Source organism: Xenopus laevis, chromosome 7L, assembly GCF_017654675.1.
Source record: "Xenopus laevis strain J_2021 chromosome 7L, Xenopus_laevis_v10.1, whole genome shotgun sequence".
Classification (NCBI taxonomy): domain Eukaryota; kingdom Metazoa; phylum Chordata; class Amphibia; order Anura; family Pipidae; genus Xenopus; species Xenopus laevis.
Window position 1 is genome coordinate 55,453,942 of NC_054383.1, and position 14,681 is coordinate 55,468,622.

Below are 14,681 nucleotides of genomic sequence, written 5' to 3' on the forward strand. Positions count from 1 at the left end.
CTGTTGGAGGGATCTACTGTACCAGTGTCGATCTTCACAGATCATAAGAATCTGTAATACATCCAAACGCTCAAACGCCTGAATCCCAGACAGGCTCGCTGGGCACTCTTCTTTTCTAAATTCAACTTTGTCATCACATTCCGTCCTGGCTCTAGAAATAAGAAGGCGGATGCACTTTCCAGAAGCTTCATTCCTGAAGATTCCAGCACCGGAGATCCTGAACCCATTGTTCCTCCAGCTAAGATTGTGGCAGCATTACTCCCTTCCTTGGCTTCACAGTTGCTGTCTGCGCAATCTTCTGCACCCTTGGATACTCCCTTGGGGGTGGCTTACGTGCCTCCTGAACTTTGACACTCCATACTTAGTCAATCTCGTAATTCCAAACAGGCTGGTCACCCTGGGATTAGAAAGACAGCTGAACTTCTGTCTTGCCTCGTCTGGTGGCCTTCCCTTCGGAAAGATGTTAAGGACTTTGTGTCTTCCTGTACCATATGTGCCACATCTAAATCTGGGCATTCCCCTCCCAAAGGATTATTGCAGCCTTTGCCCATACCCTCTTGACCTTGGACTCATTTGGCAATGGATTTCATCGTAGATCTTCCTGTTTCCTTGGCGCACACTGTTATCTGAGTTGTGGTGGACAGATTTAGCAAGATGGCTTATTTCATATCAATACATTAATTGCCTTTGGCTGTGGAACTTTCGAAACTTTTTATTCAACATATTTTTCGTTTTCATGGATTTCTGCTTGAAATTGTGTCCGATAGAGGTTCCCAGTTTGTTTCGAAGTTTTGGAGATCTTTATGCAAGACACTCAACATTTCTCTCCAGTTATCCTCTATCCAACGGTGCTTCTGTGAGGGTTAATCAAGCTCTGGAACAATTTTTGAGGTGTCATATCTCGTTATGTCAAGACGATTAGGCGGATCTGCACCCATGGGCTGAATTTGCTCATAACAATGCCTTGCATGCTTCTTCGGAGAGATCATCCTCCTTCTGTGTTTATGGACAACATCCTCTGGCCTTTCCTCAAGACCTGCTTCTGCACTAATGTTCCTGCAGCCAATGACCAAGCTGCTCACATGTCAGCTATCTGGCACGCTACTGAAGCCAACTTAGTGAAAAGTTCAACTTCTCAAAAGAAGTTTGCCGATAAGAAAATACTTTCTGCTCCTCTGTATTCTCCTAGCGATAGGGTCTGGCTCTCCACCAGGAATATCCATCTGAGTTCCTACATCTAAACTTGGTCCCAAGTTCATCGGAAACACTGTATCCAAAAGGATGTGAGGATCTCCAAAAATAAAGAAACAAATGTAAAAAGTAGAAACATTTATTAGGACATGAAGACCTAGCGCGTTTCGTGCCTGTTGGGGCACTTACTCATCGGCCCGTTTTCTTTAGTGGAAGTCATTAATCCGGTGGCAATTTGTCTTCAACTACCTCCAGAGATGCAAATTCCTAATACCTTCCATGTTTCTCACCTCAAACCAGCAACTATCCCTGAGTCTTCTTCTACTTCTCCCGCTCCTGTTCTTGTTGATGGGCCACCAGGAGTTCGAAGTAAAGAGGATTTTGAATTTCCAGGGGTGCCTTACAGTACTTGGTCGAGTGGAAAGGGTTCATTCCTGAGGAATGCTCTTGGGTGAAGAAGTCTGTGCTCCTCTTCTTATCCAGAGATTCCACAGACAGTTTCCTTCTAGACCTGGTCGTGGTGGTCCTGGGGCCCCCCGTGGAGAAGGGGTACTGTAAGGAATACTCACTGCCGCCGCTCTGGTCTGACATCCTCCATCTTTGCCGGCTTATCCAAGATGGCGGCGCCCAGGGATCCCGTGCTGTCCGATCCGTCACCAGCTTAGCAGCGTATAGACACCAGCTTCATGACGCCAACGTCATGACGTCATCACGTTGGTTTTGGCACCAAAAGAGGCCTATATAAGAAGCCAGGACACTGCAGACTTTGCCCAAATATAGGTTCCACTTGTGTGTTCCTGGGTGTGATCTACTGTTATTCTATTGGATTCCTGTGTATTGACTTCGGCCTGTTTCTTCGTATTGAACCCTCTCTGCCTGGATTGACCCTTTTGCCTGGACTTTGTTTACTCCTTTGCATAACCCCTTTGGATACCTCAAACTGTTCTGGACTGTGCTTCCTCCTTGGTTTGCAAATCCCTTTCGGAGCCTTCGGGCCCTGACAGTGTCATAACGTTTTCACATGTACAATAGCTCCTGTCTTTCTCATATGTTTTATATCCAATGTACAGTTAAATGTCACATGAAAAAAGGACAAATGATCCTCCAATTAAATCGTTTTTCTTTTGTGTTCTAGGCACTCTTTACAAAGAATATCAAACTAACTTACATACACAACATTTACATAGTTTAAAACTTGCTTGTCCAAGTGGAGATTTACTTCAGTCAGGGATCCATTACTTTGAAGGAATTATAACTCTAGTCAAGTTAAAGGAGAACTAAATCCAAAAATGAATGACGAGAAAATGCTGTGTTTTATATACTGAATGTGCAGCACTAGCATAAAGGTTCAGCAGCCTTATAATACTAGTAATTCAGGCCTCATGCACAGTAATGTGAATATGAATTAATTACTTATATACCTTGTACTGTGACTTTTATATTTTTATAAAAGAATATGGAGAGCTACTGAGGATATCTTCAGAGGCTGCTAAAGGGCTGGTACAAAAGCCCAAAATATGGTGTACAGCATTTCTAAGCTACTTCAGTTTCTATTGAGATTTAGTTCTCCTTGATGGAAATATAAAAACGAAATGTATAACGTGTGAACACATAACACATACAATGAGCATTATGTACACTTTTAAAAACCAATATGAGTGGAGAGGAGCTATGTGAACATTATCAAGGCCAATTAAATTCTCTTGGTGTATGTAAGAAGTTGCAAACAGAAGGCCCAGGGAGCACATGTAACGGTAAAAATCCAAACTTCCTGTTTGAAACAGGAGTTTTGCCTAATTTTGCATCTTAGGGTATTGTCATGCAGAGCATTGGCTCCGCTGCTCTCCACCTGCAGTTTTTAACCTCAGGACACAAGCAAATCCACTCTAATCGGCATCTCCCTGGAGCTGCACTGACAATTACAGCTTCTGCCTTTATGAAGCAACATGGAGCAGATAACAGATGAAAATACCTGCTTTCGAATTTTCATGCCGTTCCACACCAAGTAGCTGCACGCAAGCGGAAGCTATGATTGTCAGTGCAGCTACAGGGAGATGGGGACCAACTCCATGTGACCATGCTCTTAGGGTGCAGCAATTCAGTTTTCTGTACTTTGACCCCCCCCCCCAGCTCCTGTATCAGCCCTGCAACAAATCATTTCTTAATAAGACCTGGTTGTTATTCATAATAGTTTACTACTCTGTTCTCAACAATTCCAGGTATGCTGAACAAACCCTCTTCCCCTCCCCCAACAGCAGCTGACAGTTTGCAAATGAGTGAGAAGATGGACACGATCTTGTCACAGTTGCGACAAGTGACACGTGAAAGAGACGAGTTGCGTAAACGTTTAGCGTTATCTTCTCCAGGATCTACATTTGATGACTGCAGGTAATTGGATAGAAATTGCTTTATCTTCTATTCAACTTGCATGCTGTTCTGGTAAGAGTTTCTATATATATATATATATATATATATATATATATATATATATATATATATATATATATATATATATATATATATATATATATATATATATATATATATATATATATATATATATATATATATATATATATATATATATATATATATATATATATATATATATATATATATATAATTTTGTTTGGTGTTTGATCAATTATTTTTTTTTTTTACCTAGATAAACAAGTGGAGCACAGTCAATATAATAATGCACAGCATGTGTCCTAGAAAAGTATCTAATGTCTATGCAATAAGTCTGTGACTTGAAAGGCCCAGTGAGAGAAGTTTAATTTCAAATACCAATAACCATTTCTTACCAGGTCCAGTCCCAAGCTCACTCCAGACTATGAGAGGCTAAAGGTGCAGTGCATGAAAGCAATGTCAGAGCTAGAAGCACTACAAAGCCAGCATGCCAAGGCTCTAAAAAAATGTGAAGAGGCCGCAAAAGAAGCAGATTTCTATCAGTGAGTAAAAATTTAGTTTGTGCACTGTATTGAGAACAAAGGGAAAAGTGGGTTGCAGCACAGAATATTCAGCCATATTTCTGTTCACCTTGTTTAGTGAGCAGCTGCAGACTGTACGGGTATTTCACCTAGGCATCACTAACACTAACACTGGTGGCTTTTGTTCATTTATGGTTCAATTAATTTGCATTGTGATCTTACATTATTAAGGGTATTACTTTAATTAAAAGGTCTAAACATTAGTCAGTGGCTAGAGCACACATTTATTGCATCAAACATTTCTTGCCAAAGTAAAAATACTGACACACCCAATATATTTTTCGTCTTGTAAGGGTATTAAACACTTTTTCTTGCAAAATAAACCAGCTTCCTAAAGTACCAGTAATATTATATTTCTGACTTTGAGTCTGTGAACTAACTGCTTTATTGCCTTCTGCATCTTCTTTCATCCCCTTCTCCCCTTTTGTTGTTTTTCTTCAGTGCTTTGCACAGCCGTACGCTGAGTGACCAGACACAATTGCAAGAGGATAGTGAGAGCTTGCGCAGGGAACATGCCCAGCTACAGCGGGAGTTCTCTCATTTGCAGCAGTCTTGTCAGGACCTGAAGTGTTTGCACGAAACTGATCAGTTAGAGATGTCAGAGCTGCGGAGGCAGCAGCAGCAGCTGGTAAAGTCTATTTTTAGAATTACTGGGAATATCCATTATAAATGATAAACTCAATTGTCCTGAACTGAACACAGCAACCTTTAGGTGCACAATTGTTTTTTCTCAAATTTTAATATGCAAATAAGAATTCAGATTTTGTTTGGGTGTTTGACCAACCACCTGCTTTAACCAACAAATTATGTATTTGGTGCATTTCTACTACATATGTGAGTAGGTACAGCAGCTAACCATATATGTGTATTCAAAGATGTGATCTTGTTGCTCTCAGGACCCATTGAAATCTTTGATATTGTTCTCTCAATGCCAACCTGAGTTTTAGTTGCTGAATGGAAAGGTGAAGATGTGCACCTGTCAACAGTATGCTTCAGAAGTGTGCAAAATCACTCCTGGTACTAGTATTCATAGTTTAACCAGCCCTTGGATCAACACTGTATCTCATGCATTAATAGCACAATTATTTGTAACCATATATTCTCTCAGTTGATAAACTTTAGCAATTTAAGACGGTAAAAGCAATTTTTGGGAGATGATTTAACAACTTTACTGTTTTCGATATAATGCAAGTTGTAAAGGTTGTTTAAAGGACATAAAACAATAATGTTTTTATAATTGCAGGTGGTCAAGCAAAATGGATCTTCCGAGCTTATCAACAAACTTTATGATACTGCTCTGGACAAGCTAGAAGGTGTAAAGAAGGATTATGACTCCTTGCGCAGGCAGTACAATGAAAAGGTCTCCAGTCACAACTTAGACCTGGGTCGGCTGGACCAGAGTGAAGAAGAAAAGAGAAGCTTGCAGAAACAACTGGAAGGGTTGCTGAAACAGAGAGAAAATGCAATACACCTTCAGCATCAGTTCTCCTCCTCTATGCGAAGGTAAAGTGAAAATACCTCACTTTACCTTTCCACAAAGTAAAGATTCTATATACTGCCTTAAAACAATTAGATGTTGGCTTTGTAATTCCTGAATCTGAAATGGCAAATTCTGAAACATAAAGTTATGTCTCTACCTGTTTCCTTTTTGTTCAAGCACAATAGAACACTTTGTATAAGCAATCTTTCCCCCAGCTACAGCCTTTGATTTAAGGGGCAGCTCATTATACAGAGGCCTTTTCAGGGGACTTGTTGATTGTGCTTGTACAATGTGACTTTAGGTTCAATTGCAGAATATACAAATTGTGCAAATGTAAGGTAATGAAACTTTGTTCCTGACAGATTGTTACACAGACTGCTAAAGCACTTAATATTAATTTGCAAGAAGCCAGTCAGTGATAGCATTAAAAAACCTACCTTTATCTGCCTAACTTTTGGAATATCTCATGCTGTGACAAAAGCCCAAAAAATACTTGTTGTAATTGCCTCTGTAAAAGTAACCTCTCATTAATACTTTAAAGTACAGACAAAGGTGGCTGACCTCTCAGTTACAAAAAATATGTTTACCATATATGTTTCTATACATTATATTTAAAGTTTTCTAAGGGTAACTAGGGTTATGCTGTGTCATAGGGCTCCCAGTACTCAAACAGCACAAATAAGCCTTTGCTTAGTAGATAAAGTAAAAACATACTGGTAAATATTATTTCTGTATTGCAGAAATAGACATTTTTTGTTATCATCAAGGGGTAGGTGTATTTGCGTAATGATGTACACAAAGTGGAAAATTAATATTAATGTTTAAAATGGTAAGATATTCAATAATCTTCATATTTTGGACAGTTTTTCACATTAAAAATAAAAGGTCTTATATAAGTCAATGGAAACATGGAGAAAGATCTTACAGAATTTCAGATTTGAAATTTACTTGAATTTAGATGGGATAAAGGTCACACAAAAGGCTATACTCAGTTGTGATTTTTGCAGGCCAAATCTGAACAAAAACTGCTCAGAGAAGGACAGAATACTAAAGAACCCGTGTATATGACTATATACTTTGTTCAGCCTAAGCAAATAAATGACGTTGTTAGGCGTTCCGGGAGACCGGTGCGTGCCTATACTTCCAGGCATGTCGGGTCCCGGAGCCTTCAGATGTGGCCAAATGCGTGTCATGTTCAGACGCGTTTTGGCGATGCGCGTCCTGATGCACGTGCTCGTACGGCAGGTGCCGTGATTGCTGGCGCTCACACATTGGCGCCAAAATTCTAAATAAAGAGTAATTCGCCCTGTACGCCTTGACCAAGCTGGTTTTCTGTTCCTAGATTTCGCTAAAGCCTTTATATTATTCTATTGATTATAAGGTTTGATCGCCAACCAGTAGCTCACGAACAACATGTTGCTCACCAATCCCTTGGATGTTGCTCCCAGTGGCCTAAAAGCAGGTGCTTATTTTTGAATTCAGGCTTCCTGTAGGCTGCCAGTCCACATAGGGGCAACAAATAGCCAACCACATGCCATATTTAGCATCCAAAGGAAATTTGTCATGCTTGCTCCCCAACTCTTTTTATAGTTGAATGTGGCTCATGAGTAAAAAAGGTTGGGGACCCCTGCTCTAAGGGTAGGTTGGGCACCCTACGGCTCCTATTTATACAGATCTTAACAGACTTGTTAAACATAAATTCTGCGTTTTTCAAATATAAGAAAAAATTCCATATTTCTTTCCCAAAATTGTGGTCACTTGACAGAATTTAGCAAGAAATAACAAAAAAATAGATATTTCTTAATTAAACAATAGGCAAAAGGTATTTTGAGCATAGGACCCTTTTAATTGAAAAGAGTGGTGTCATGTGTATTAAAAGTTAAAGTAAACAATTTAACTCTTTCTTTATTTAACCCTTTTGCTGCAGTCCAATATGGCTGATTTGGTACTTTTACTGCCAAACCATTTAACATTTTGTACTCTTTCATTTTAAAGGCTTTTCCTGGCTAGAATTTTTTGTAATTTTTTGTAATTCCACAAAAATATAGGTTTCTAAGTGTCTAATAAAATGAAAAAAAAAAGTCATTTCACATAGTACAATCACATATATCAGAATGTACAAGAACAATTTGGAATGTTCTATGTCTCCTGAATGCGCCAATACCAAATATATATATATATATATATATATATATATATATATATATATATATATATATATATATATATATATATATATATATATATATATATATATATATATATATATATATATATATATATATATATATATATATATATATATATATATATATATATATATAATGTAAAGTAAAAAACCGGCACTCACGAAATGGAGGTCAAGCGTGCCTGGGTGCAGTCCAAGGTCGGTAACATCAATTAGAAGTGGTAGAGATCGCACTCACAGGTCTTAATATAGAAAAAGAAAATTTATTGTGGACAAGTGCACTTGTCCACAATAAATTTTCTTTTTCTATATTAAGACCTGTGAGTGCGATCTCTACCACTTCTAATATATATATATATATATATATATATATATATATATATATATATATATATATATATATATATATATATATATATATATATATATATATATATATATATATATATATATATATATATATATAAAGTTTTATGGAGATATCTCATTGGTATAGATTAAAATCTCCAAACAGTACACTACCAAATTTCCAAAGCACCACTCCACAAAACTGCATACTTCTGATTTCAAGACCAAACATTCAACAGTAGGTTTACCCTAGAAAACTATACATTAAAAAGCGCAGATTCTGGCAAATCAAAATGGGTAAATATATCTATGTACTCCAAATTACCAAGTTGCAAGTCTTTCCTGAATTTTTTTTTTTTAATAGAAATTGGTGAATTTTTTGAAAAATTGCTACAATCTGCAGCATCATATCTCCGACACATCATTAGATACCAATGTAAAATACCCTAAATATAAATGCCAGGATTCCACTCAACAGTTTGATGCCAATATGTATAGGTTTACCTAAGCATGTGGCATATAGGGACCCCAAAATCTATGTTTTAGGGTCCCTATTCAAGTTATCAGTTCTGTAATTCTAGATACTGCAAACTCAACACATTTACATCTTCCTGGGGGGGACAAAGGTAGAAAAAAGTAGGTTAACTCCAGAAAACCATATATTTTTGGAAAGTACACATTCCCTTAAATCCAAATTTGGTATGCATGTCTTTCTACTCCAAAGCACCAAGCCGCAAACCTTTCCTAAATTTTGCGATCTAGGTGACATTTCCAAAAATCACCTCTAAACTTCCACCATGCAGCATCTTATTTCCCACATATTATTGGGTATCAAGATAAACCATTCAAACCAAAAAAGTTATCCCAAAACTCCATATTATAAAAAAAAAAATTATAATCTTTATTCAAAAATCAATTTAAAAAGATATATATAAATATATATATATATAAAAATAACAAACAAACCGCACTCTAGGTCTTTTATCCAGTGAAAAAAAGTTTACGTGATGTTTATTTCAACGTTTCGGCTCCTAACTCAAGCCGTCCTCAGGGAGTCTCCAAGAGTCTACTGAACAGTTTGATGCCCAATATGCATAGATATACCAAAGCAGGTGGGCATTTGCAGACCCCAAATAAAAATAATGCATATGAATTTTCACTGCTGCAGATTCGCCCTCTGTGAACAAAGCCCCCAGACTAGGTATTATGTGTCCAAGACCCTCTAAAAGTACAAAGACCCCCAAAACCATATATTTTTGGAAAATACACATTCTGACGAATCAAAAATAGGTAATTAGGTCTTTCTACTCCAAACTACCATACTGCAAAGCTACACTAAAGGCAGCGTTTTTTATGACATTTCTGAAAATCGCCTAAAAATATTGCAATTGTCCACATTTATCTCACTCAATTTCTTACATACAACTGGAAAATACCCTAAATATTGACTCCAAGGGTCTACAGAACATTTTGATGCCAGATATGCATAGCTAAACCAAAGCAGCTGGCATGTACAGACACCAAATAAAAATAGTGCATATGAATTTTCTCCACTGCCGATTGGCCTTCTGTGAACCAAGACCCCTGACTGCAAAACATATATTTTTGGGAAGTACACATTTTGATGAATCCAACAAAGATAAAGATGTATTTCTACACCATACTACCAAACTGCAAAGCTTTTATAAACATCAAAGCTTTTATGACATTTCTGAAAATCAATTAAAAATGTTGGTTTGCAGCATTTATCTCACTCAATGTTTCACTTACAAAGAAAAATGACCCTTAATATGGACGTCAGAGGTCTACTGAAGAGTTTGATGCCCAATATGCATAGATTTACCAAACTATGTGGTATGTATGGACCCCAAATGAAAAACGTGCATATGAATTTCCACGCTGGCCAACTCAGCTGCTGAAAACAGAGCCCTGACTGTGCATTATGTGCCGTAAGGCCCCTAAACTGTAAAAAGACCCCCAGAGAACCATATATTTTTGGAAAGCACATATTCTGTCGGATCAAACAAAGTAAAAAACATATTTCTATACCAAAGCACAAAACAGCTAAACTATACTAAAATACATAAGGAACAATAATAAAGTGATAAAATTGCATTAAATCCACACAAATTGTGTAAATCAACGAAATAACAAAATAACTTATCCAACAGCGTAATTAGTGGCCAAACTAGATTATCCAATAGTCATGCTGCCAAAATAAACTGTAGGGGTAAAAAAAACACAAAATGGTAAAAAAAAACCTGAGTTTTTTGTGTGTACACTTCTAAAAGTTGTGTGGCAGTTTGTAAGTTTGTATATAAGTGTATATAAGTCTGCAAAATAAAAAAAGAAAGAAAAAAAAAAGAATCTTTACTAAAATGTGTGTAATAAGTGTGCACATAAAGGCCACTTACAATTCCTGGAGCAGGAGTGACGCTCCCATCGCTGGAGAGTTCCAGGAGGTGTGTTTTTGCAGAAGTCAGTCTAACAAAGACTGACTTCACATTTACATCATTTTGTATTAAAGGGGTGGTTCACCTTTAAGGTAACTTTTAGTATGTTATAGAATGGCCAATTCTAAACAACTTTTGATTGTTTTTCATTATTTATTTTTTATAGTTTTATAAGTAATTGCCTTTTTCTTCTGACTCTTTGCAGCTTTTAAATGGGCGTCGCTGACCCCCTCTAAAAAAGCTAATGCTTTGTAAGGCTACAAATGTGTCGTTATTGCTACTTTCTATTACTCCTCTTTCTGTTCTGGCCCTTTCCTATTCATATTCCAGTCTCTTATGCAAATCAAATCATGGTTGCTAGGGTAATTTGGACCCAAGCTACCAGATTGCTTAAAATGCAAATTGAAGAGCTGCTGAATAAAAAGCTAAATAACTCAAAATCCTTAAATATTAAAAAATTAAAACCAATTGCAAATTGTCTCAGAATATCCCTCTCTGTATCATACTAAAAGTTATCTCAAAGGTGAACAACCCCTTTAACTTACTGAGCCACCCCTTCAGCCATAAGTTTGGTTATACTTCTAGTTCTTAAAATCACAAACCGCAATCCACTTTGAAACCCTCTGTACATTGAGATGCTTTTTTATCACAAACAAAGACTGCTTTTAGGGAGCCCTAAAGTAGAATATGACTTTACATTTAGTTTCAGATTGTGTCCTGTTTAGTGCAAAAAATAACAGAAACCATTACATTTCATTAGACAATAAGGCAGTAGACAAAAAGTTTCTTCCGAGCAAGCTCTGTTTATTGACCTAATGTTGAAAAAAGGGGCATGCTGCCATTTAAAGATACTTAAAGTGAATGTTAATGTTGCAAAACATCAGCTGGATCTGTCCTAACTTTTTTAAAGGGGACATTTCATATAACCTTCATATTCAGATATATTACTCATCCTTCCTCAAAACATGTAATGATGCAGAAAGAAAGACGTTTTGAAAGCATTTTACCTCCTAGAACTGTCATTATATCAGAGCTGCAGAGAGAACCTCTCTGCTCGGTGTCTAGGCTGAAATGAAGAGTGGGAGTGTCTGTTCATTCTCTCACAGGAAGCGGTCACAGCACTGACTGACAGGCTGAACTCCTGAGCTGTAGCAGCCGAACCCCTCCCCTCCCACCCTCTGCCCGGTGTGTCCCAGCCTGCACATAACTGTCTTATGCTGCTGCCTGATCATTCACTTATAACAACATCCCTGAAATGTTCAACTTAAATCAACAGATGTGAAGGTTGATACAAACTGTAATAGTAATAGTATTTTCTTTTATTTAAAGTACAACAGTAATGAGTATTGTCCTGTGTTCCAGAGCAAATAGGCATCAGTCACACATGTACCTGAACATAATCTATAGTCCATAATATATTGTTATACACTGTGCAACTCACTGCCTCTATTACATTATAAAACTTATACAAACAGTGTACATTAGTATTTACTGCTATGATATTGCAGAACAGCAGCTGTAGGTTTGTTTTCCTTCATATTTATATATGACCAGGTGCAGGGAGTTGCAAGGGAGTAAATGCAGCTGTTCTGGAACAATTTATGACCAGGTGAAGGAAGTTGCAAGGGGAATGCAGCTGTTGTGGAACAGTTTATGATCAGGTGCAGGGAGTTGCAAGGTAAAATGCAGCTGTTCTGGAACAATTTGATCAGGTGCAGGGAGTAGCAAGGTAAAATGCAGCTGTTCTGGGGCAATTTATAATCAGGTGCAGGGAGTTGCAAGGTAAAATGCAGCTGTTATGGAACAATTTGATCAGGTGCAAGGAGTTGCAAGGTAAAATGCAGCTGTTCTGGGACAATTTATAATCAGGTGCAGGGAGTTGCAAGGGGAAATGCAGCTTTTCTGGAATTTATGACCAGGTGCTGTGAGTTGCAAGGTAAAATGCAGCTGTTCTGAAACAATTTATGACCAGGTGCAGGGAGTTGCAAGGGGAATGCAGTTGTTGTGGAACAGTTTATGACCAGGTGCAGGGAGTTGCAAGGGGAAATGCAGCTGTTCTGGAACAATTTGTGACCAGGTGCAGGGAGTTGCAAGGGGAAGTGCAGCTGTTGTGGAACAGTTTATGATCAGGTGCAGGGAGTTGCAAGGGGAATGCAGTTGTTGTGGAACAGTTTATGACCAGGTGCAGGGAGTTGCAAGGGGAAATGCAGCTGTTCTGGAACAATTTATGACCAGGTGCAGGGAGTTGCAAGGGGAAGTGCAGCTGTTGTGGAACAGTTTATGATCAGGTGCAGGGAGTTGCAAGGAGAAATGCAGCTGTTCTGGAACAATTTATGACCAGGTGCAGGGAGTTGCAAGGGGAAATGCAGCTTTTCTGGAATTTATGACCAGGTGCTGTGAGTTGCAAGGTAAAATGCAGCTGTTCTGGAACAATTTGTGACCAGGTGCAGGGAGTTGCAAGGGGAAGTGCAGCTGTTGTGGAACAGTTTATGATCAGGTGCAGGGAGTTGCAAGGGGAATGCAGTTGTTGTGGAACAGTTTATGACCAGGTGCAGGGAGTTGCAAGGGGAAATGCAGCTGTTCTGGAACAATTTATGACCAGGTGCAGGGAGTTGCAAGGGGAAGTGCAGCTGTTGTGGAACAGTTTATGATCAGGTGCAGGGAGTTGCAAGGAGAAATGCAGCTGTTCTGGAACAATTTATGACCAGGTGCAGGGAGTTGCAAGGGGAAGTGCAGCTGTTGTGGAACAGTTTATGATCAGGTGCAGGGAGTTGCAAGGTAAAATGCAGCTGTTCTGGAACAATTTTATCAGGTGCAGGGAGTTGCAAGGTAAAATGCAGCTGTTGTGGAACAATTTATAGGGAGGTGGAAGGGGGAATGCAGCTGTTATGGAACAATTTATAGGGAGGTGCAGGGAGTTGCAAGGGGAAATGCAGCTGTTATGGAACAATTTGGGAGGTGTAGGGAGTTGCAAGGAGAAAAGCAGCTGTTATGGTACAATTTATAGGGAGGTGCAGGGAGTTGCAAGGAGAAATACAGCTGTTATGGTACAATTTATAGGGAGGTGCAGGGAGTTGCAAGGGGAAATGCAGCTGTTGTGGAACAATTTATAGGGAGGTGGAAGGGGTAATGCAGCTGTTATGGAACAATTTATAGGGAGGTGCAGGGAGTTGCAAGGGGAAATGCAGCTGTTATGGAACAATTTATAGGGAGGTGCAGGGAGTGTCTTCTTCCTGCACTTTGGCTATTTCCGCAACTTGCAGGGCATGCGCGGTTGTTGCGAACCAGAAAATTGCTCCAACTGCGCATGGGCCGATATGCGACTCTATTCCCGAAGATTACAGAAGAGAAGATGATTGCTGCCATAAACTCAGCTGGACAGAATCTGCACCGAGGGGTATGTAAAGAGTTAGGAGCATTTAGCAAAGGTAACCTATGCTGGGGGGGAGCAGGGAGGGGGTCTATGTAAGGTAGGGGATTTTAGTAGCAATGGTTTGATTCTTCTTTAAGTCATTTACATAGTAGTGGCAAATGTTTTATCTCCTTTAGGTATGATTCCATCCAGCAGGAATTAAACAAAGTAACGTTACAGAACAAAGAGCTTCAGAGGGAGATGGAGCGATTGCAGGCAGAGGCCACACGCTTTAAAACCATGCAGCTGAAGGCTTCCAAGGAAGCAGAGAAATACAAGGAAGAAAGAGACTCTGTGTTTAATGAATATCGTCTGATCATGAGCGAGCGAGACCAAGTCATCAAAGAAATGGACAAAATGCAGACTGAGATAGAGCTTGCGCAAGGTCGATTAAAGAATACTTCCAGTGAGAAGCGGGTGGCCAGTGAGGAGATGGAAGCTCTTAGACAGGTAAATACAGAATCTACATTTGATGAAAATGAACTTTTACCCCATCTACATTTCTGCTTAATTCCTTTCTTCTTTGACATGGGAAATATCAGGCAATCTTCCCACTATTCATTCTTCCCTTTAGGGCTGTATTTCTAGTTATGCAACCACATCTATAAACTTGCAAATA

At 38.7% G+C, this 14,681-nt stretch overlaps 1 protein-coding gene across 5 annotated transcripts in view; it reads left to right on the forward strand.

The window, feature by feature from the left end:
• dlg5.L (discs large homolog 5 L homeolog) overlaps positions 1-14,681 on the forward strand; it is a 206,457-nt gene that overhangs the window by 67,100 nt on the left and 124,676 nt on the right. For 3 of the 5 annotated variants that reach the window (XM_018240317.2, XM_018240321.2, XM_018240318.2), the window contains 5 exons: positions 3,411-3,579; positions 3,999-4,142; positions 4,623-4,809; positions 5,425-5,684; positions 14,200-14,512. In XM_018240317.2, coding sequence (XP_018095806.1) covers positions 3,411-3,579; positions 3,999-4,142; positions 4,623-4,809; positions 5,425-5,684; positions 14,200-14,512 — 1,073 coding nt within the window. The remainder of the gene's footprint in view (positions 1-3,410; positions 3,580-3,998; positions 4,143-4,622; positions 4,810-5,424; positions 5,685-14,199; positions 14,513-14,681) is intronic. The other 2 variants (XM_018240319.2, XM_018240320.2) reach the window with 1 other exon arrangement.